Here is a 22,785-nt window from a genome sequence, read left to right on the forward strand (position 1 = left end):
AATTATAATCAGAAGGAGACAACAAAGGAGACTTTGAAATTAATTACAAGTTTTTGTTAACATTGTATTAATTACAAAACTGTACATATTCTTGAAAACGTAAGCCTCTCGCGCATCGATACATCCAACAAGATGATTTAAAATTAAAAGGTTAAAATGAATCTAGTGTAAAATTTACCGACGTTAAGATAACAAACATTAGTCTTACAAGGTATTAGTGACTGATACTTAATTTGACGTAATACTAATTAAAGTTTGCGTATACGTTAACATCCACTAATTGAAAATTGGTTTATCTACAGAAGAGCCTCGTCTTGACAACCATGTCGTAAGAAATACGTGGACAAGGTGACGTTAGTGCAGGGATTAATGAGTTTTGAATGGCATGTGTAGATACAGGCGCGGTCCATGTTCCCTCGGAAGATATTATTCCAGACTCTACGTCGGAGCTGAAAATAAAAGCATTTCTTATTTTAACTTTAAAAATATCGACTGTCGAAATTGAAAACTTCGATGTCAAAGTGCACGTTGTACCGTTATATTGGAGAATTACAAGTTACTATGATATAACATTTGGGATCTTACGTCTTGAGAACAGGTGAATTGTAAAGAATAAGAGGATTCACGGGTGGCGGTCTAAGGAGAACGACGTCAACCCCGGAGGATTGCAGTTCGCTTTTTAATGCTTCTGCAGCTCCTTCTACGGCTTTCCTGGACGCGCTGTACGCTACCAGTCCTGTTCCAATTTTGGTACCGTAGCTTGTCGTGGAATCGCCCAAGAGAATGATACGTCCTTCGAAAAAAAAAACGTTTTTTAGAACTTACCATGGGATAGAAGATCTTACGTGTATGTTTTCAACTTTAAAATTGAAACAAACCTCTTTTTACGCGCAAAAGAGGAATGAACATTCTCGCAGTCCTAAGTGGCGCCACTAAGTTATGTCGTAACATCGATTCCCACGCGGAACTCGGTTGTCTCTCTATGGCACCTGATAGGGCCAAACCGCCAGTGTACACGATTGCCCAGAGACCTGCAGTCGAACAAAGTTGGTACATTAGTGTAAAGTGAAGAGTTTGGACAACGCGACAGACACAGCGAAGATGGAAGTGCGTCCTTACGAAATTTTTACCAGGTCTAATACAGATGTTGAACGCTAATGGGACCTTAGCAATGAGAACTACAATCTGCTTCAAGAATTTGCTAGAGAAAGGATACTGAAAAAACAGGAGAAACGATACATAACGAAGTATAAAGTCCAATATAATTGCGTTATAAACCGATGTTTGCGAAGATATGGAAAGCAAGAAATATGAATTGAAATTGATTCATTTCCTTCGACGGGCGGTTGCTAGTAGCCGTAGCTTGGATTTGTTCTTTTTAACCAAGCACTTTCTAGGAAATCGAAAAATTTGATAGCTATCAAATCTTTGCGGTTAGTAAATTTGAAAGCTCTATTCCATGCATCTCCGCTATATGTGATCCGTTTTCTTCGTGTCCTAACTATACGATGGAACTCGATGAGTGTTATATCGAGATGGATAACTAACCGAAATCATTGCGAAAGCAATTTTCGATCCTACGTCGATGTTATTATTTACGTCTCAGGCTACAATTTCAATTTAAAATTTTAGCACAACTTAAATATTCTGTATAAAATTTCGCACGCGCCTTTAGATTCGTATAATTAAATAACACGGTAGCGACTTAAAGTCGAAATGAATAGCCTGGAGCACACAGCTGGCCATTGATGAACGGTAGTGCGAAAAGTTTCTGAAACAAAACTCGAACACCGTGCAAAACTTAATTAACTTTCCTTCAAGATAACACGATTTTTGGTTAATTAAGTATCCCACCTGTTCATTCGACATCGGCTAGAGATATTCGTTACAGGGTCTTCAACTTTTCTTTCGAAATATGACTCATTCTCGTCGATAGTTTCGAGTTCAGTACTTTGTAATTGAGATTATAACGAATAGAACTATGAAAAAATGACCGGGATCGAATAAAGAACGGAGCGTGTTCTATCTTCGCATTAAATCAACAATCGCTTGCCATCTTCGCCAGCCGGAAGTTTCGCCCTAACTGCATCCAAACAAGCACGTAAACTGTCCTCCCTCGTTGAGTCCAACTCCAATGGTACGATTCGACCGCGAGCACGTATTTCCGGATCTTGTGTGTTCCCTTGAACTGTGTTCGTCGGATCCTCCTCCCTTTCTTTCTGTTGTTCTATCGCCCTTACGATTTTCATTGATGGTGAATTTCCAGAAGGATCCAGTAGACCAGCAAATACCTATGCGACAATTGATCGAGCTTACAAAAAGAATATTTCTATGTAATATCGTCGTTAATTTCTTTAGAAAGAAAAATGATCGCGCAAAGTACGGAAACACAACGGGTATTACCTTGTAACCAGCTTCGTAAAGTGCAAGGGCGATCTGCAGGCCTACGGATGTATCGCAGCTGGTCACGAGTACATGGAGTTTGTTACGAGTCTCGTACTCATCGGTGGCGTTCCTCGATTGCCGCATTAGGTAGGCCAACAGGGCAGCGGCTATCGAACAGAGAGCTAATATTTGTAGGGCCAAAATGGCCCCAGTCTCAGCATCCATCCTGCCAAGTAATATTCAATCTGCAAAGCAGAAGTTACATCTCTATTACGGTACAATTCAAGCCAGATCATACGGATCATTCCACTTCCGCAATGCGTCGAAATAGTTTCTCATAGCTGTTATGGTACAACTTAGCGCTAAATTTCATATTGCAGTTTCACATACTAATATATTTACAACCTCGATTTCACCACTTTGCATCATTCGAAACATACTATGTATTAACTACGTCTGAATACGTAGTCCAAGGATAAATATGCTAGGGAAAATTACATCAGTTTTTTCTCACATCTGCAACATTAATTAACAAACCTATGGACTTAAAGTCATCGAACTTAATGAGAACGTGGATGACATCCGCGTCTCTTACTATCCATAATGTTTACGAAATTTTATAAATTTACTCCCTTCGATTTCATGATGCTAAAATTTCAATCTCATTGCACAATATCTTTCTACGATGAATTTACTCCGTACACATCGATATTATTTGTATCAACGTTTTCGATAGCGGCACGCAACCCGTATAAATCCACCGCGAAACGTAATTCTGTGCACGAATGCCATTGACAGCCGATCAATCAATAATGATGCCATAAGGCATAGTATATTTAACCTAGACCCGCGACAACGAAATTGCTGCGAAATGGTCGGACAGCGACGATACAACAAATCAAAGATTTTCACGCGTATTGTCAACCGATCGTGTTATTTCATTCCATAAAGAATTGCTGATGGCTTCGGTGTGTTCATCGATTACTGACATCTCGCAGTAGTATTTCATACCGGTGAGACATTATGTAGTCTAACTATCTCCTGAGATAAAATATATTTCTCCACTACGTCTTAATGTAGTCGAGAGTAATGTCATTTTACAATAACAACGTGAAAGTAAATAAATTAGAAATCAATTCTCCGATGCATTGCTATGCAAAGAATATAATTTTTCTCGTTAACTTCCATATTTTCAGAACAACGAAGAACTTGAATTTCTTTTTCTTTTAGAAAGTCTATTTTCATGTTTCACTCTGTAATTGAATTCTTTGATAACAATTTGACGATATAACGATATTCTAGAAAATTTTATCAAAAAGATTTCACGGCAATATTTTTTTCAATATGGTGCAAAATGTTGTGAAGTTTCCCAATACTAAAAGCCTTTTTAACTAACAGGTATATACACGTTGGATGGAATTCAATTAAAGATACCTTTTGTTTCCATTATACGGTTAATAATACAGAAAATAGAAAACGGAGATTTCACTTATTTGCGACGAAATAATTGCAGTAAGTCGTTTATAAATAATTTTTCCTCAAATTATTCATGAAAAGGTACCTTAGTTAGTTGGAGAGATTTCTAACCGTAAAATCAAGGAAGCTTTCGCGAACGAAATCATAGAAAGGAAGAACTCGTATTTGAAATATAATGCAATAAATTGTAATGATTCAATAACGTCGGGAACGTGTCTACGCGAGGGTATCACGGCGAAACACATCGCAAATTCTGTTTTTCCCGCGAAAAGTGAAGGGCGATGGAAAGGTTTTTGCTCAACGCAATGACTCGCCTTTCTAAAGTGTATCTGAGTTCAGCGAGGCGTGGTTTAAAGCCGCTTCTATTTTTCTTCACAGCTGACCATCGATCGTCATCGTTGCAACAAACTTTGTTTTGATTCGTAAAGTTGAACATAAGTCACTTTCAAATTTCACAATCATGAGAATCACTGATCAAATATTCATCGATTTTTGCAAAAAGATATTTCAAGATATTGATTTTAAGTATCGTGACAGTTTGAGCAACGATCAAAGGCTATTCGAAAAACTAGACGCTGTAAAGTACGATTGCAAGTACGGACGTATGATAATTGCGATTTTCAATTGAAGATCACAAGTAATTTCTTGAAGTAATTTGCGAGCATAATTTATTTGGACTAAAACCGATTTGAATTGTCGGTCGATTTTCGTGTCAGTTATTCATGAAAATGGTCACATATCGGAATTGTCTCTCCTCTAGGGCTCGTAAAAATCTCGAGTTTCCGCGCGCGAGTAGCCGCAAATGCTCACCTCTTGTATCGAACAATATACCTAGAAAGCGTATCGTTGAAAATTACACTCAGCTGATGCTCGGAGTATTCAGAGAGATTTGGTTTTCAATGATAAGCTTCGATTTCAAACGGAATATGAGAGTTCACTGGCTGATGCAAATTATTTGAGGAAAGTGCGTGGCGATTACACATGATAAATTATATTTTTGTCATCTAAAAGCTAACGGAAATACCATGTGACCAGAGTTAATACTTTCGAACGCTTCCATTGGTACCATTGATTGCAACTGATGCATTATTTTTACATGTTACATGTGATCGCGCGTCGCTGTGGTAGTAATGAAAAGTCCGAATACATTTAAAATTGATACATTTGCTATAAAATTGCGCGTATTCCGCTTTTACGAATAACTTATGGATGCATGAATATCTTAATCTGAAATTGAAAAGAGAAACTGTCTTTAGTTTATAAACACCTGCGATTTTTTAAAGAATCTTCGTGTATACAGAGCACCAGATGAGAAGGCAATGGAAATACATATACGCACGAACAAGTTTGTTTGTGCGCCTCGATTGCGTGCCAAATCATGGCGGTTAACTTTCTCTGGAATGCAGGTACAGAAAGAAACCTGCCTGAAAGACAGGTGCTACGAAATTATGGAAGCTTATCCAAGATCTCTGAAATACCGCATCTATTTTTTTACAACCTAACTCTCGGTGAAACGTTCAGTTTTTATTTCCTTTCTATTTTTTCTTAATTAATTTATCAATCAGTTATCGCAGAGTTCAAACCTTATTAAGTCGCTAAAATAATTGTTCGCGTTATTTTATTCATCATTTTATACAGAGCAGAAGATAAGCAGGAAAGTATGCGTAGCATTCGAAACTTGTAACTAAAAGAAAACATTATACGCGTGAAAATAGTATGGAGGATATTTTCGATTTAAGAGAGAAAGCAAGTGTCAATATTTAAACTCGCGTGCTGCATAAATGATAGGAATTTGCAGGGATGCACAGACATCGTATACATTTTATCTAGAAAGGTAGATAAAATTCAAGGTTCGTAAAATAAATTATTCTTCTTCTTTTGACTTAATATTATAAATTAGCAGTATCATTAATAATTATACGCTCCCACAATTTCATTCGAGCGAAACGAAGTAAAAGGCAAGTTGAGCTGACATTTATTTGCAAATTAGCTCGTTCGGTAGATCCATAAAATACTTTCGTTATCGAGAAAAACTGTTTCATTGCTTTATCGCTGTTACACTGAAACGAAATTATTTACACCTTTCGTTCTGCATCGAAATCGAGATGGATATAAAAAAGATAACATCAATTGTGAGCTGAAGCTTAAAAAAAGGACACCTACTTTGCTACCTTCCTTATCAAACAGCAACTACGATCATGATGTCATGCCAATAAGCTGCTATGTCATGTCTATTAATCGCTAATGCTGCGTGAGTTATGCACCAGCTGGAATGTTGGGAGTTACACGAATTATACGTATATGGGTGTTCTAGACACGCGTTTAGAAGCGGCAATACACAAGTATCGAGACGGTCAGAATGGGCCTGGACCTTCGTATCTACGGTATGTACGGACGAATCACATTTCGTGGTCGCATTATCGAATTGCAGGAGTTTATTCGCTCGTACTAATTTCGATGGGAATGTAGAAATATCGATTAGAGGCTTGGCCTCTCCTCCGTGTGCTCCTTCTGATCTAGAATCTTGCCCAACAATCCTGGGCTCTCTGCGCCCGCGCGATGGAACATTGCAACGTTCCATTACCTGACCGATAGAAATCTTACTAAAATAATTCCAATGAAAACACTCGAATATGTCGAAAGTTATATGCGGTTATTAAAACTTGGCGATTGCGGAATCGGAATATTCTCTCGTCTTCCAAGCATGAAATATTCAAATTAATATGTACATATGCATCGTGGTTCCCGCTATTTTTATGTAGGCGGTTGAATCCCGCTAGAGAATTAACCTAGTCTGTGTCCGAATCGTTCGAGGAAAGCACGAAGCTTAGCGCGCGATTTAACGGAGTTTGCTGGGCAACCAGGCGGCTCTTTTCTTTATGATCGTAAGAAATATTAGCGAAGGACTGGCATTCGCAGCGCTGAAACCGTACATCGCCGTGTAAGCAGCGGCAACTAACAGTTGCGTAGATACATCCAACAGTACAGATAAACGTGCAACGGTACTCCATGTTGACCGCGAGTGACCGCGTGGAAAAGTTAAATGCTTGCGGTCCGCAAATATCATTCGGTTGCTATTTGCATGATAATCATCGCAGTGTTTACGTGGCATTGCTTTTCCGTATATGTTACGTAACTATGGAATGCTTATAGCTGAAGATCAATTGAAGAAAAAGTTTCCCGACGTTAAATTGCCCGTGCAAAAGTAGTGAAAAAGCCTAAATAGATTAAGTTATTGGTTACGCAAGTAGTCTAACTAAACCGATACGTGACGTCGGCCGTGGCAATTATATAACGATATCGCGAATCCTTGGAACTTTATTTTATGAGCTCGCATTTACGAGCTCGCACCTCGGGTATGTGTACATACAGACATCTCATTCATATATTAGCGACCACATGCCACGATACCCGCTTAGAAAGTTTAGGCCAAGCACTTTTCCTGCAGTTAATTGGAAAGCTGAATACGATTTGGCCATCGAGAAACGATAAAAATTACGTGGCACTGTAGTTCCCTTTTTTGTATGCATAAATTTCCAACGACTGAAATTTTCTTATCGTAATCGTTAAAACAAACACGAATCTGTTTAAGCTTGCATATTTCTGCGCCAACATTTATCGGATTCTACACCTTCATGCGAATTCAATGAGAATTCTGTAAGCTTCTACGAACGAAAGTATCGTTGCAGCGTTGCACGAACAACTCTTTGTTTCGATTAGCTGTTAAGCGAAGATCGTTGCTTCCGCTTCGAAACCTCCGATTATCGTTGCTGGCGAACCATGTCAACGGAACGAGACGGTTGCTAAGATGTTTGGTCGATCAACAATGTAAATAGTTGCAACATTTACAAGAGTTCAGAAGATTTATAATTTTTTGTAAAAAAAAAGAAACTATGTTACTAAAAAATAAGTAAAAATAAAAGATTTCGAAAGAGACACCCAACAGATGGTCTCGCTCGACTTTCGAAAAACAAGATAAGTTAATAATATGTACATATATCGCTTACAATATTTTTGCCCGAACGCACAAAGAACGGCTTACAATGATCGTTTAATGTCCATGTTTTACTATATAATTTTTTACATGTTACGCGCCACTCGGTTTCTCGATTCACGCTCTGCTTCACCCTTAATCAATTTATCGCTTCATTGCAATTGTAGATGCGATGAGTATAATATTAATCGTAAAATCTTTATTGAGCCGTTCTCACCACGTTTGATACATTTAAGACTAATTTTAATAACTGTGTTCGACGATAGGTTTGCTCGTTAAAGCTCTTAAATATGCGAAACAGATACGATCATATACATGGATATATTTCCTTGAAATCTGAATATGTCACTGGATAGATACCATAAAGAAGTATACGGAAAGATAAATCTAGTTGATTATTGCGGTTTAGCATAAATATTTCTTCTTATTAAGTGGCAATATTCTCAATAAAAAATAATAATAAAGATATTGAGTCAAAAGCACTTGAATTCACTTACTTGAATTTGACAGAAGAATTGTGGACGTCGAGGTCAAGTACTTAGTCACGTCACTTTGGTATTCGATGGTCTCTTGTCAAGAAAATTCGGCACACTCGAAAACAACACAAAGCGAGAAAACAGCGAATTTACGAGCACTCGAAAGTACCGGCGAGCGCCAGGCCCCGACGCGTGTTTCTACGGCACAACTGGCTTTCGAGAATTCCCGCTTGGAATGCCCACGAGGACGAACGGTATAAGATGCTTCGACGTTGGCTGTCTCGACAAATGGAAAAGGCACGGTCGAAGCATCTTCGCCGCGCCTACAATTATGTGTCCGTGTCTATCGCTCCTCAATGCTCTTCGACTTTCAATTGCCTACACCTCCGTCAATGTTAATTTCTAAAGAACAGGCTGTTTAACATGCCTCGAATTTTCTTCAAATAAATCACGAGTTTTTCAAATAGTTTGAAAATGACTGAATTATTACTTATTTGATGTTAATTCCGTGTTTCACTGTGAAGGAAAGTGACGAACGCGGAGAAATTTCTTTATATTACGTAAAAACACTTGTTCCGCTTATGCTGAAATACGGAATACCTGAATTTACGGCAAAGGATTTTAGCGATTTAGGAAAAAATTAATTTTAATTTGTTTAAAGCAAAGCAGGTTTACGACTTTTCTTTTTTATTGCCACGCAGATATAGTGGATCGTCTTTTACTCGTTTTCCCCGCACAAAATAAAATAGAATGTGGCGACAGGATTTCTGAAGACATGGTCACGTAATCAATTTTGTGGGGAAAAAATGATGGCTTACTGGTAGCTTAATGAGAATGTCGCGTCGGTAGGATTTGAAATTACGTGGATCAGAGAAGCGTAATATGCAGCATCGGCAAAAAAGATTCGCTTAATATCTTGATCCCTTTTATAGCGAAATAATACTTTTTTCTTTAATCATTCTTAACTTGTACATTTCTTGCAATATTCCTCGACGTGTTAACAGCTTTAAACATCTCTGAGGCGTCCTCTTAAAAAAAGATATCAATTATTTCTAAATTTATAGAAGCCACCAAATGCATTATTCGAAGAAGCACTAACGACTACGAGTTGCGGAACGTGTTTTTCATTTCATTCGGTTAATCTATCGTCATATCTTCCGTCAAGCCCTCTACAAAATTCTGGTCCGCAATGACCTACATACCACTTGATCGATTAATTTTCCTTTGACCTCGTTCTTTTTGCAAATTATGAGGTATTTGTAAATCGTAATACGATAAATGATGAAGCAACAACGGAAATATAATAATGGAAGATCTAAATTATAGAATTAACAGAGTATTAGAGAGTTTATTATTAATTTCACGAAGATAACAATTGCTATTGGAAGGGTTGGTACAGTAAATGGCATTATTGTTAATAAAATATCTTATTTTATCGCATGCACTTTCGATGCTATCCACAGCAATGAAATTTGTATAAATACGTATCTGATGATGATTATCTTTGTCGTACATAAACATTTGATATTTCTTATCTACGATGAATTTTATAGAGTAATTATAAATCTTAAACGAAATAGTACAATCATCGTATAAATTTCAGTCACGATTAACCCCTTTCAGCACTGTGTCATCGTGTGACAATGCTGTACGCAGTCAGAAAATATTCGTTTCGTACGGCGACCGAATATTAATTTATCGAATAAGTTCATGCGTGGAATTCATACTAATGATGTTCATTGTCTTATAAAGTTAAATTAAACTCAAGAAACTAAAACAACGAGATCAATGTTACATTAATTAGGTGGTATTATTCGAATAAAACATTGCGAGATATTAAAATTTTGATGAATACGTAATATCAGGAAAATATTAATAATAGGGTAATATAATAATATATTCAGGAAATGGTATAAAAGCTGTTTAGCACAATAATGATACGTTTTTCCTAATTCTGCAATTATCGTGTGCATTATAATCGTATTGTACTAATATCCCCTTTCTTGCAAAAGAATGACAGTGCTTAAGTGTATAATGTATATGCTTTAGTGTATAAATTTCCCTAGTATATAAGATGGCCACCCTGATGTCACTAGTCTAGGCAGATTATTCTAGCGCGTGACGTGGTGGGGAGATATCCATGTTACGCATGTTCAGCACTGGCACGTTTTTCGTTCATTTCCTTTTGGGACTCGAAGGTGGGAGGTTGTTTTATTGAGTGATTCTTCGGCTTCGATAACCGTTTCTTTATACCCGCGTAGATGTTTCATCTAATTACGACAAGGTACACTTGTAAATTCAAAAAGGTTTTTAAGAAATTTACACTGCATTTCAATTCAGAAAATTTTTATTACGGCAAAGTTTGGGAAAATGGCTGAGTCTGTAGAAAATAGTGAATATGTAGGCCACGTGGCGAAGAAACTCACTCAAGAGGAAATCGAGAAAATGCAGGCGCAAAATTCGCGATTAGTTTCTGAATTTCGGGCTAATCAACTGGAAAAAGATGCTAAAAAGCATTGGGACTTGTTTTATAAACGAAACGATACTAGATTCTTTAAAGATAGACACTGGACTACCAGAGAGTTCCATGAATTGCTAGGCTTGGGTACGGAAGACGATCAAAAGATCCTTCTAGAAGTCGGATGCGGTGTTGGAAATTTCATATATCCATTGATCGAAGATGGATTGAAGTTTAAAATGATATTTGCCTGTGATCTTTCTCCTAGAGCCGTGGAGTTAACAAAGGTATATATTTATTAATGCTTTAATTAATGTGTCTGTACGGTTAAGTGCCTTACACTTTTATTCTTTGCAGAAACATATATTATATAATCCAAAAAATATAAAGGTTTTCCAAACTGATATTACGACAGAAAATTGTTTTTGCGAGGTGGATTACTCTGTGAATATAGTAACATTAATATTTGTATTATCGGCTATTAATCCAACAAATTTTAGAACGTAAGCTATACTTTGTGTAATTTTTTACTTTACGGCAATTGTTGCCGATTTATTAAAAATTATAATATTTTAGAGTTGTGAAAAACTTGTATAACATTCTTGATATTGGAGGGATTGTGCTTTTTAGAGACTATGGTCTGTATGATATGGCTCAATTAAGATTTAAACCTGGTCACAAAATCAGTGAAAATCTATATATGCGACAAGATGGAACTAGGTAAAATTTATTTACATTTTTCAACATATCACGAATTAATGTTAAGTTCAAAATATATCACGTTCGATAACAAAGTTGATGCCAATATCTCATTTCAGGACGTATTATTTTTCAGTGGAAGAAGTATTAAACTTATTTGAATCAATTGGCTTTAAAGTTTTATCATGCAATTACGTACAAAGACGTACTATAAATTTGAAAGAAAAAATAGATGTACCAAGAATTTTTGTTCAAGGAAAATTTGAGAAGTTTTAATAATAATGGTATGTGCCTCATTGGTTATTAAAAAGGACTATCATTAATGTACAAATGATGAATTCATAGTTCAACTGATTTAGAATGAAGAGTTACTTAAATGTCTTTCGCTCCTATCTGATAACTCCATGGGAAATAAATAAAATATTTACTTGCTTAAGAATTTTCATATCAATATATGTCTTCTTTGTGTTTCAGAGCAGCTATATGGTTGAATGGATGTAACTACACAATATTGCATATGTAAGTAGTAATTTCTTTTGTCTGCGTGAAATGTCATGTGATTGTAAAATTAATTATGTAATGATGTAAACATATTTTGAGTGAGTTAAATGAAAGATGGTAAGTTCTGGAAAAGAGATATGGACGTTTAGGAGATAGAATTACATTGAATTTATTATACACTAATCTGTATCCCTTCTAAAATTGCGACAATATATGTTTTCTATAGAATGTAAAATGTTAAGAATATTTCGATTCAGACTAAAAATTTATGATGAGTTTATAGTTCAACCGATTTAGAATGAAGAGTTATTTAAATGTCTTTCGCTCCTATCTGATAATTTCAGACTAAATATATAAAATATCTTATTGCTTGAAAGTTTTTAAATCATTATATATTTGTTTTGTTTCAGAGTGGTTGTATGACTCAATGAAAGTGATTACGCAATATGGCACCTGTAAGTAGTAGCATTTTTCTTTTACTTAGATGAAATGTAATGATTGTAAAATTAATTGTGCGATAAAGTAAATTCATATTAGTGAATTAAATAAAAAATTGGAGATCAAGAAAAAGAGATATAGAAGTTTCATGTAGAATGTGTTATGCATCAGACGTCACCTCCAAAATTATGACCACATTATATTTTTTTCTGTAGAATGTGAAATATTAAAAATATTTTGATTCAGAATAAATAAAATTTGTGATGAGTTCATAGTTCAACTGATCTAGAATGTAGAATTACTTATATGTCTTTCGCTCCTATCTGATAACTTTTTGACGATATTAAATGTGCAATGTAATAAATACCGATTTTATTGTAATGTTCTTTTTCTTTTTGTTACAGAATGTTAATTGCTGGATCTGCAATTAATAAGAGTTGAATGTAATTAGTCATAAATGTTTTTGAAGTATCGGGATATTTGCGTTTCATAAACCAGTGAGTGTTTCTTATATAACTTTTGATATAAATATTAATTTCCCATTTCAATGATGTATCTATGCAGGTGTTTTTGATTTTTTATGATATGAATATACATATTTCGTCACTACCTCTGAGAACAAAAGATATTTTTAAATATATTATTTGTCCTCTGAAAAAAAATAAGAAAGTTTCCTTTTTACAGAAAGTGCTTTGTACCTCAAACAAGAAAATTTGGATGAATCTACAGATCTTGAAATATAGGTAAATATTTAATTTAAAAAATACATAACTTTTCAACTATGTCATTTTAATGATGAATAAAATTGATATGATTTTAATGATTGAAAACCATTAGCTCTATCTGAAAGTGTCTAATATGTATCTGTTGATCTTTAAAATAAAAAGAGGATATTAAAACAATACCTTTTTATGTTACAGATTATCAAGAGGGATATTACTATGGAAATGTAATATAAAATACACCTATGTTATTAATATATGTAAACTTACGTATATAATACATAATAAATAAAGCTATGTAATTGAATTATTATTTTTATTTGCACCCTTTATCATACATCTATTCTTCTATGAAATACCTATAATAGGTTCTTAGCTGTAATTAAATTCTTTACATTAAAATTCATGAGAAAATATTAGCAAGGTATCGATATCGTGTTCCCAAGAAGGATTTGAAAGCGAAGCCGCAGAGACGAATAAATTGCACCGAGATTATTAATTAAGCAAAAACGTGCCGCGTTCCCATTTCCTTCATTCGTGTAAGCGTTTAAAATGATGAATGTAAATTACAACATTTTTTAGTACAATACAAAGCATCCCCGTCAAATATTACAAATACATATATGTACAAATAATTATTACTAAATTTATCGAATGAATTATTTTTGTACACGCATACGCAGACAAAGGTAATCTTTCTAAATGTAATATTTAAAATAATAAAATGAACACAAATATCTGCCTTTCTAAAAGAAATCTGATAAGAGATTGATGAGGACTATTTTCACTTTTTTGGCCTTGAAATTTTAATTCGCAGTCAACTATCACATCGTTAAATTATAATAGTTTATTTGAAAAAAGTGTTGCTCTATACGTAAACACGTATAATTTTACATTTCTTATAATTATGTTTGTGCATATGCAATCAGGTCGACCAGAGAACCGGATCCAATATTATGAGAACATGACGTTTTTTACCAATTTAGGTTCCCGAAATGGGATTTTTTGTCTCTACCAGATTTGAGTGGAAACAGATAAAAAAAATGGTCGGCGGAATCACTATTCGCAGAAAATACAGATGAATTCAAAATACTGGTGGAATCGGTATGCAAACGGTCACCCACCGATTTAGCAAAGCCTGGCAATACGCATGCGTCGTAGAGGACGTTAGGCAATGACCGGGATTTCCCCCGAAATTTAAATTCAAATCGTCAAGGGCATGCCCTTCGATCGTGAGGTGCGTTTGATTTTGAATTCGATCTTTACGATATCTATTATAATCAATTCTTCATTTCTGGATCTAATGTCAGACTATATAATCCAGTCTAAACTCTACTTTTTAACAAAACATTTACAATCTTCATTTTTTTGCAGGAATAGCATATAAAAATTAGACATTTCAATTAAACATATCTATAATCTCAATATCGTGCAAAATCGTAACCAAAATGTTCTTTACCAGTCATGAAGGCGATGGTTGTGCATCATAAATATTCCATGTACCAGATAATGTCGTTTTTCTTTCATATGATTTATTGTTTTTATTAACCAAATGTTGCAGAAAGAACTTATTTATCAATATTTTTCCTAAAATCGTTGACAAATAAAATGTATTGACATCATTCTTATTACGGTATAGTTGACCGGTACTCTCAATATCGAAAAGAAACTTTCTCATTCTTTTTCTAGTTTTATTCAAAGTCACGTATTACAATCGTTAAAGTTCAGAGAACTTGTTACAATTATATCACGACGTAAAGAAGAGTTATTACGTCGTATGAGGTAAACGTAAAACACTTTCGTTCGTATTTGGCCGATTGCCAAGGTCCCTTGCTTCACCCGCGTGCCGTGCATCAGAGGTTGTACTTACACGGGATTGCTTCGGGAATACGTGAACGAGATTCCTTAGCAGACCTCGTCGTCTCCGACAACGTTGACAGCACACGTACTTACACAGGTTACGTATGTGACTCCGTAAACAATAGGACGTGTAACAACCCCGTGCAACATCCACCAGCTCACGCACACACGCTTGATACACGTACGATACGCGTGTCCTCGTACATTGATCAATCGGTGAGTGACGCGCATAGGACAATCCGCTCGTCAGGTATATAAAGGTATCCACCAAAAAGCAAGAGCATCATTCACTCCCAGTTCAACACACGAGCTGATCTCCAAAGATCTACCAAACCTATCAACAATGAAGTGCTTCGTTGTAAGTAAAATAATTACGCTTCTACATAACAAACGTTTATAAAAGCATTGTATAATTTAATTTCTCTTTATTCAACGTTTGCTGCTTTGCAAAGACAGCAAAAGACATGTGTCGTGAATTGAAATTATGACCGCGCCGTGGTTTGACAAAATATAGGTATCCTAGTAGCTGGAAAATTAAATATATTCTATGGAAAATGTATAATTTCCGATCATTCGATAACGCATATAATTCAATTGCTCTTATAAACATAATGACAATACCGATCTATTAAAACTTTTGATTACTAAAACAGAAAATAAGATATAATTAAATAAAATATCATAGAGTCGTACATGAGATTTTCTTCCACTTTTCATTCACTTATCAACTGAAATTGCATATTCGCGAAGGAAATACTAAATCGATATAAATACTAAATTATTACTATTTATTTTCAGGCTATCGTTCTCTTGGCTCTGTTCGCTGTAGCATTCGCTGCAGAGAAACCAGCAGAACCTGAAAAGATTGAACAGCTGTCAAACGCAGAAGCTGCGGAGGCACCAAGAGACAAGAGAGGCCTATTGCTGAGCTACACTGCACCAGTTGCACCAGTTGCACCAGTTGCATACACTTCTTATGCTGCGGCACCAATTACCTACAGTGCTAGTTACAGCCTGCCCTATGCCTACCGCTCGTACCCTTACTACTACAACTCTTACTATCTGGGTTAAATCACATGTCTTAAAGCTAGCACCATGGGATGTTCGTAATTAAGACTAAGGAAACGATAATGGCAATTGCAAGGATTTTTAACTGAATCGTTTACGCTACATTAGTTTAAGTAAGCCCAGAATAAAAGCTAAACAAAATTTGTTCCGATGTTAACATTCAGTGCGCTCACCACTATTTTTGGATGTAATTTTCAATGTACACGTGTTTCGGCATACTCATGTTAAATACGATACTTTGTTGTATGTTACAATGTTAAATACAGAATACAATTCAATTTATACATGTTCAGCATTATTTTCCCCATATATTTAGTATAATAGCGAATCATCTAACTAAAGTTACTGGAACTGTATTAACGAATGTACGTGGAAAATAATATTCGATCGAATCTATAAGGAATCGATGATTTAAATTCTGCTTTTAATATAAACACAATGCATCCTATGGCAGTATATGATTCATAATAGGATCTTATTAAATATGCACCTAAGGCTTCATCTCTAATATAAAAATGCATGTTACATTGTCGTTACGTTGGTGCATTGTCACACAGTAGACTTCCTGTCACAGGGAACAACGTAGCAAGTAGCAACAAATGACATCATCGGATGCAGTTTGGCGTTGCAATTTGATCGTCATTTGGGATAGTTATGCAGTTATAGTTATGCAGTCATAGTTATGCAGGGATAGTTATGAAGTCATTAGAATAGCGAAACGAAGCTATGCCCGATGTTGCCGTCGGCACATTGTTTCCGTCTATTACTAATAAACGAGTGCATGTATAAAGAATGCGCCATATCGCGATTCCTTCGATGGTCGATAAATATTATGCAAATTGATAAAGATGGGACGCGATGAATTTTAAGGATGAATCTTGGAAACCAAAAATTCGTGAATCTATGATACTCTGTAGTACACAGATCGTGTTATCTAATCGAGATACTTTTGATAAATCAAAATGGGTAACTGCAAGCGACGTTTGAAACATTTCAAAGAATTCGAGCACGCGTGACTTACGTATAATCAGGAATTACACAATACGAATATATCACGATAAACGAATACTTATTCCGTATTCTTTGGGACTTGACGGTTTTAAGTACTTTCACTAAGGCTATGAAGGCTTCGAACGCTTCGGAGAATAAGAACGTGATGGGAATGATACATACGAGCGTTATTCTCCATAAGTATATTTTTGAGGGAGCGAACGGAAGTTGGAGCGACGTCGCGTTTCCTTTCTGCAAAAACAGCATTTAGATTTAGAGACAGCATAGCAAAGACAGCGTAAGATTTATGCAAGAAAGTCTGAAACGAAGATACGGCTAAGGTTGAATTGTTCGTACTAAATAGTATCAGAATCGTGTATCAGAACCCTTAAGACACGACGGAAGCTCGTGCGTCTTTCTCACTTGTATAGTTCTCGCTAACGATCTCGAATATAGATTTCACGAAACTGATTTTGTCGTTAGTTGCATAAAATTGTTCTTAAGCGATTCAATTTTTCTTTCATGAGCCTTACTTTGCGTTCGTTGTTTAACTTGAGGCGTTTCTTTGCAGAAAAGTATGTTAAGCCGATCAAATATTTGAATAGTCAGGAGAAGACAATACTCTACATCGATATGTGTAACATCACCAATCCGTAACAGCATTGCCTAAGTGCGATCGATGAAAGCCAGCAAGAAAGTCTATTGTAATTCGTGGATGGTCGCGACCCGACTGTATTTATACATGTGCAGGTATGGCTGTGGTCTTAGTCGGTGCGAGCCTGTCCATCCTTGAAGAAATTAGTTTTACTTAAAGTACTCTGATTACATGTCGAAGGAACCTGCGGCAATTACAATTCTAGCGTAGGAACATCCGATTAGTGTAGTGATAAGTGCAATTGAATTACAAACATGAAGTTCCTTTTAGTAAGTATACTGCATTTGTAAACACAAACCAAATTTTCAGCAATTACGTTCCTATATGTGTAAGTGATGTGACACAGTTTCGTGATTTATATAGTTAATGCGCTAATTGTTATATTATTTTAGATAACGTGTCTACTGGTTACGAGCTTATTATGTGTCACAGCGAAAACTGAAACCGAAGATACTGAAGAAAAAACAGAAATTACGAAATTGGAGTTAGTAGATCTTGGCGAGGGGGATAGCGATGCCGAAACCAAAGAGTCGGAAGTTCAAAAAAAGAGGGATTCGGGATATTCCTATAGGAGACCGGACAGTTTTGCATTAGCTTCGAGAGCCCGTTTCCAAGTCGGGCAATCTGGCCACAGAGGACGTATCGTTAATAGACATCCTGCACAAATAAATAGACCTATTACCAAATACGGACCACCGGGTTATCAGAATTCATCTCCAATAAGACCGGCATCACACAGTCAACAGCATCGAGATAAATTGCAATTCCAGGGTCATTTCAGTCAACAACATTCGAACAACTTTGATGGTCGTCCTAGTGGTTTGCTGGAACAAGAAGTACCGAGTCCAATTAGACAGGTCGATTTCGTCGAACCGAATCCAATATCCACTCAAAATGATGAACCTTTCGCGACTCACTCGGCCAATTACTTACCGCCGCAGAATCAAAGGTTACCTGGTTATTCCGCACCGCAAGCTTTTTCCCCGTTCCAAGCAGCACAGAATTCTAAAGGTGGTGGTCAAGGTCAGTCATTAAACGTCCAAAGTCAGAGCATCGTGCAACCGCAAGGACAGATCTCGGATGCGACACTGTTCTTAACGCAAAATGCTCAAGCGATACAACAACTTTATGGTGCGCCCCCGAACGAACAAGACTTTGCACCACACACCGATCAATTCTTAGGTCACAACAATCAAGTTCAAAATCCGAATGGTCAGTTTCAAAATTTCGAGAGCAATTTGCAAAGTCCGCAGAGTTTCTCAGGACCTCTGCCGTCATATGCGTCTGGAACTCTTAGCGCCCAAGAAACTCTAGAGCAAATACAATCTCTCGAAAAGGACAGATTGATTGCTCAATTACAGCGAGCGCTCGTAACTCAGACTCAGGCCCAAAATGCAGATGCAGCAGGAAGGTACGCTCAAAATCAGCCGAGCTTCGTTCAGAATCAAGATCTTCTGGCTTCCCTTGGACAGCGAATGAAGATTCACGGTTTAAATACACAACAGAATACCGTAAACTTGGGCTCTGGAAATACAGCTTTCAATCAATCACCTTTTTTGCCAGGGACAGCAATCAGTCCGGGGTTTCCGCTTAGCTACGGACTGTCGACAACTATTCAGCCTCCAACTACCACTACAACGACAACGACCACAACCGTGCAGCCTCCTCAGGCTGCTAAAGGCGATGGAACCTCGCAAGTCGGTTCTTCCGTACCTGCGCCAACCCTATCGCCATCCAGTCCAGGAGTTCCCGTTTACGGTGGATTTGTTCCTACTTTAATCGCCGGTGCGGCTTTCGCATCGAACGTACCAACTTACGGTCCTACTTTCTTTGCACCCGGGGCCATCGCATCCGTTCAACCATCAGGATCTTTCCCTACACATTTTGGACTACCCATTCCCACAGATCCTAGTCAGAAACCTGGAACGAAACCATCCACGGTTTCTACAACTCCGTCACCTTCTTCGATGAATCAACCTAATGCTCCTTCACCTCCACCGGTTAGTACCGCGCCACTTCCTATACATCCTGTTGCAACTCCGCTTCATCCAGTGGTAACTCCTCTTCATCCAGTAAATCCTTTGCAACCGGTGCTCCCTCCAACGTCGACACACGTGCATCCAGTACAAACTCCGTCAACGACACATCCGTCTTACGGATTGCAAACGGCGGTAATCAATTCACTTCTATACAAGCCCATCAAACCGGTCTATCCGTTCTACTATTACCCGAATGTCGCATATCAGGTACCTAAGCCGACGTTACCAACTTATCCGTGGAGCTACGCGCCGACCTATGCTCAAACGAAACCGACCCAAATATGGAAATGACGTTGATCTTGTTCTTCGCGGGTTAATCGTAGCTTGCTTTTTCGTATCGAGACTGACTGTTTACCCACGCGGAAAAGAGAACCCGAGAAGTTGGTGAAGTAAGGGGCCATGACATCGTATCGAGATCGCACTAACATAGTTCAAGAATAACGAAATACGACGTCTTCGTATATGTGATGAACTGCGCTTCGTGTAACCGTAAATTTTAATTCTATGTTGTACGACATCGATCTTTCTATCTTTTCAATAATTAGTTGTATGAATGTAGAGTTGGCAAGTTGGACTTTCTTCGGTTGTCAGAAGTATTCTAAATGTTACTAATTTTTTGCTTTTTTTCTTTTCAATTTATGAATCTTTGGTATTATTGGTAAAAGGTATTTCCAATGTTATACGTATAAAGATAGTCGAGGTTTTACTTTTCACACGAGGTGGGATAAACGGGCAACTATTCGTGCTTTTATACTACTTTATATTTATATAGGTTAATGCGATTTCATACATTTTTATTCGCAGCATCGACATGCCATTAACATGCCACATCGAATTAACATTTTCGATATGTTTGCCTTTTTTTTTGTTAACTGCGTACGATTTTTCGATCGAATGATGTATATACCAGTTTTATTTATTACCTCAAATAAATATTTTTCTACCTTCGAAGAAATCCTATTTTTATTGACCGTATATAAAACAAAGAGAGCAGAAACTTTATAAGATCGACTCTAAATCGAACGTCTCCGCTCAAAAAAATTCAATTCACAGGCGGTGTACCCGTTTCACTGCTAAAGAAAGTAAGTACACCCTAGAAAACCAACTGTCTCCATTTCCGGCCCGTAAACCTACACCAAGGAACTCTCACCGAAGGCTTAATGGCCGTCCGACCGATCTGTCATGGCTCATCGTGACCTCAAAAGTGGTTCGATAATTCTAATCACGATCGGTTTATCGTTGAACAGATTATTCGGATAATCCTAAGCATATACGTATAACAGACTCTTCGCCAATATTCTTATTTTCCCGCCGCTCTTATACACTTTTAACATATATATGTGCATGTCCTCTTTGTTTATTTATATTGTATAGTTTTACAGTTACGCTCAGATTGTTTTATAGTTTAGAGCTAGACTGGTTTCTTAACTCGATGGTGGACGATAAGCGAGTCGTACTTCGGAAAGGGAGTGACGTTATGTTGTGGCGCAATGCAGGCGCAAAGTCTATCAAAGAATCGTGTGGCCGAGTTACTTACGTGATTATACCGCTAAACGTACTAGATTTCTACAAATACAGAACAGGTGCAATTGCTTTCGAAGTAGATAGTCATTTCATTTTCCGCAAGCCGCGGTCTTACACAAAGAAAAGGGCAACAGTTACAAAGGAACGACTTAGATAGATGCTACTACTTCACAATTCACATAGGAAACTTGTTGTCAACTCACTTTCCGCGACTGACCTGAATCTCATTCTATTTCTTGTTTTAGTGCACCTCGTGCACTTTTACCGTTTTACTTCGAACTTGTCCAGTCGGGATTTCTTTTCCAAAAAACTATTTATATCTTGAGAAATCTAGAAATTGGATGAGCATAAAATAAACAGACTTAATCTCTTACACGGACAGTTAACAGATCTAGCAAACTTCAAATTTTTTCCGTTACCTGAAGTCATTTACATTTTTTTACGTGTTTATGCACGTATAGAAAATATAGGAAGGAACGGTATTCGCTTTTTATTCACTTTATTCGCTATATATTATCAGGAGATAATGAATCGATTATAATGTAAGAAAGCGTATCGAACCTCGTCATTTTTTGTGGACATTAACAATTTCTGAATGTTTGAGTTATTTAAAACGGCCACATACACGGTACAACATGTTGGCAGAAAACGTAACCACGAGATTGTCAATTATAATTTATTTCCCATGCAAATGATGTATATATATGTGACTATATAAACGTCAAGAAAATGTTTCACGATTTTCGTTGAGACCGAAACATATTGTGTTTTAATACTGCCATTTCGAAGAAAATGGACATCTCAAAAGTGTTTGTATTTATATATATTTAATTGGATTACTAACTTTGTATGCGAACAATATTTATTATATCTTATAATTATTGATTAATATTATTATTCATAGCCCATTTATTTAATTATATTTCATTTTGTGTCATTAATATACGTCTTAAGATACTCTTTCGCTATAAGAAGCTAAAGATGTTTTCAATTTCTTTTTATCATAATTTACGCCGAAGCAGCATAAATTGACTCAACGAACGATTCCATTGGCAAAGAATTCGTAGTTCTGATTGTTATTGGGTTTCATTCGAGAAGCCTACAGCCAATAAAGACGGTCAGCTTCCTTCATCCCACGAGTGAAAGTAAAACGAAATCAATCGGCGTTTTCAACTGTTATAGTTTGTGGACACAGCGGATGGAAGACGTTGGCCGCTACTTCGTATTTTATTCGTCGCTACCGTCTTTTTGCAGTTACCTTCTTTCAACGCCACTATCAGCATCTCTGTCAACGATATGATTATCCCGCGCGAAAATAACAGCGCAAGAACACCTAAACGTACGTCATTTTTTTGCCGACTATCTGCGCATTTCACTTTCCAACATCGAAATTACTTTCAGTAGCTTCCGAAGGCGGAGCATGTTTGCTACATGAACCACACCTTCGCTGTTCCTTTCATATTGTGACACATCGCAATTGCGCCCACAAAAGGCGGAAAA

At 36.7% G+C, this 22,785-nt stretch overlaps 4 protein-coding genes and 3 non-coding genes across 11 annotated transcripts; 6 read left to right on the top strand and 1 right to left on the bottom strand.

Annotated features, from left to right (window-relative positions):
* Positions 1-39: 39 nt before the first annotated feature.
* LOC126920280 (D-beta-hydroxybutyrate dehydrogenase, mitochondrial) lies at positions 40-8,642 on the bottom strand. The gene is made up of 6 exons (XM_050730398.1): positions 8,353-8,642; positions 2,404-2,630; positions 2,054-2,291; positions 879-1,031; positions 586-793; positions 40-449 (listed from the first exon to the last, which is right to left on the bottom strand). The coding sequence occupies exons 2-6, from the start codon at positions 2,608-2,610 to the stop codon at positions 293-295; spliced, it is 963 nt and encodes a 320-aa protein (XP_050586355.1). The 5' UTR covers positions 2,611-2,630; positions 8,353-8,642; the 3' UTR covers positions 40-292.
* Positions 8,643-10,397: 1,755 nt separating this feature from the next.
* Positions 10,398-13,456, top strand: LOC126920282 (tRNA N(3)-methylcytidine methyltransferase METTL6). Of its 4 annotated transcripts, XM_050730402.1 has the most exons (10): positions 10,402-10,615; positions 10,672-11,076; positions 11,147-11,292; positions 11,366-11,509; positions 11,608-11,772; positions 11,963-12,007; positions 12,400-12,444; positions 12,832-12,924; positions 13,112-13,170; positions 13,348-13,456. In XM_050730402.1, exons 2-5 carry the CDS (start codon positions 10,702-10,704, stop codon positions 11,762-11,764), a joined length of 822 nt encoding a protein of 273 aa, XP_050586359.1. In that variant the 5' UTR covers positions 10,402-10,615; positions 10,672-10,701; the 3' UTR covers positions 11,765-11,772; positions 11,963-12,007; positions 12,400-12,444; positions 12,832-12,924; positions 13,112-13,170; positions 13,348-13,456. The 4 variants fall into 4 exon arrangements, with proteins under 4 accessions (XP_050586360.1, XP_050586359.1, XP_050586358.1 ...); XM_050730401.1 differs by having other exon boundaries at positions 10,402-11,076; positions 11,963-12,011; XM_050730400.1 differs by having other exon boundaries at positions 10,403-11,076.
* LOC126920798 (small nucleolar RNA snR60/Z15/Z230/Z193/J17) lies at positions 11,810-11,892 on the top strand. Its single transcript, XR_007712104.1, has one exon. It is a non-coding gene; the product is annotated as a small nucleolar RNA snR60/Z15/Z230/Z193/J17 (small nucleolar RNA).
* LOC126920802 (small nucleolar RNA snR60/Z15/Z230/Z193/J17) lies at positions 12,249-12,333 on the top strand. The gene has a single exon (XR_007712109.1). It is a non-coding gene; the product is annotated as a small nucleolar RNA snR60/Z15/Z230/Z193/J17 (small nucleolar RNA).
* LOC126920804 (small nucleolar RNA snR60/Z15/Z230/Z193/J17) lies at positions 12,680-12,762 on the top strand. The gene has a single exon (XR_007712110.1). It is a non-coding gene; the product is annotated as a small nucleolar RNA snR60/Z15/Z230/Z193/J17 (small nucleolar RNA).
* Positions 13,457-15,212: 1,756 nt separating the features above from the next.
* Positions 15,213-16,359, top strand: LOC126920288 (uncharacterized). Its single transcript, XM_050730409.1, has 2 exons — positions 15,213-15,367; positions 15,808-16,359. Exons 1-2 carry the CDS (start codon positions 15,353-15,355, stop codon positions 16,078-16,080), a joined length of 288 nt encoding a protein of 95 aa, XP_050586366.1. The 5' UTR covers positions 15,213-15,352; the 3' UTR covers positions 16,081-16,359.
* Positions 16,360-17,802: 1,443 nt separating this feature from the next.
* Positions 17,803-20,704, top strand: LOC126920273 (mediator of RNA polymerase II transcription subunit 15-like). 2 transcript variants are annotated; one of them, XM_050730384.1, is made up of 3 exons: positions 17,803-17,991; positions 18,115-19,210; positions 19,286-20,704. In XM_050730384.1, exons 1-3 carry the CDS (start codon positions 17,977-17,979, stop codon positions 20,050-20,052), a joined length of 1,878 nt encoding a protein of 625 aa, XP_050586341.1. In that variant the 5' UTR covers positions 17,803-17,976; the 3' UTR covers positions 20,053-20,704. The 2 variants fall into 2 exon arrangements, with proteins under 2 accessions (XP_050586341.1, XP_050586340.1); XM_050730383.1 differs by having other exon boundaries at positions 18,115-20,703.
* Positions 20,705-22,785: the final 2,081 nt, after the last annotated feature.

This window comes from Bombus affinis, chromosome 9, assembly GCF_024516045.1.
Source record: "Bombus affinis isolate iyBomAffi1 chromosome 9, iyBomAffi1.2, whole genome shotgun sequence".
Taxonomy (NCBI): Eukaryota; Metazoa; Arthropoda; class Insecta; order Hymenoptera; family Apidae; genus Bombus; species Bombus affinis.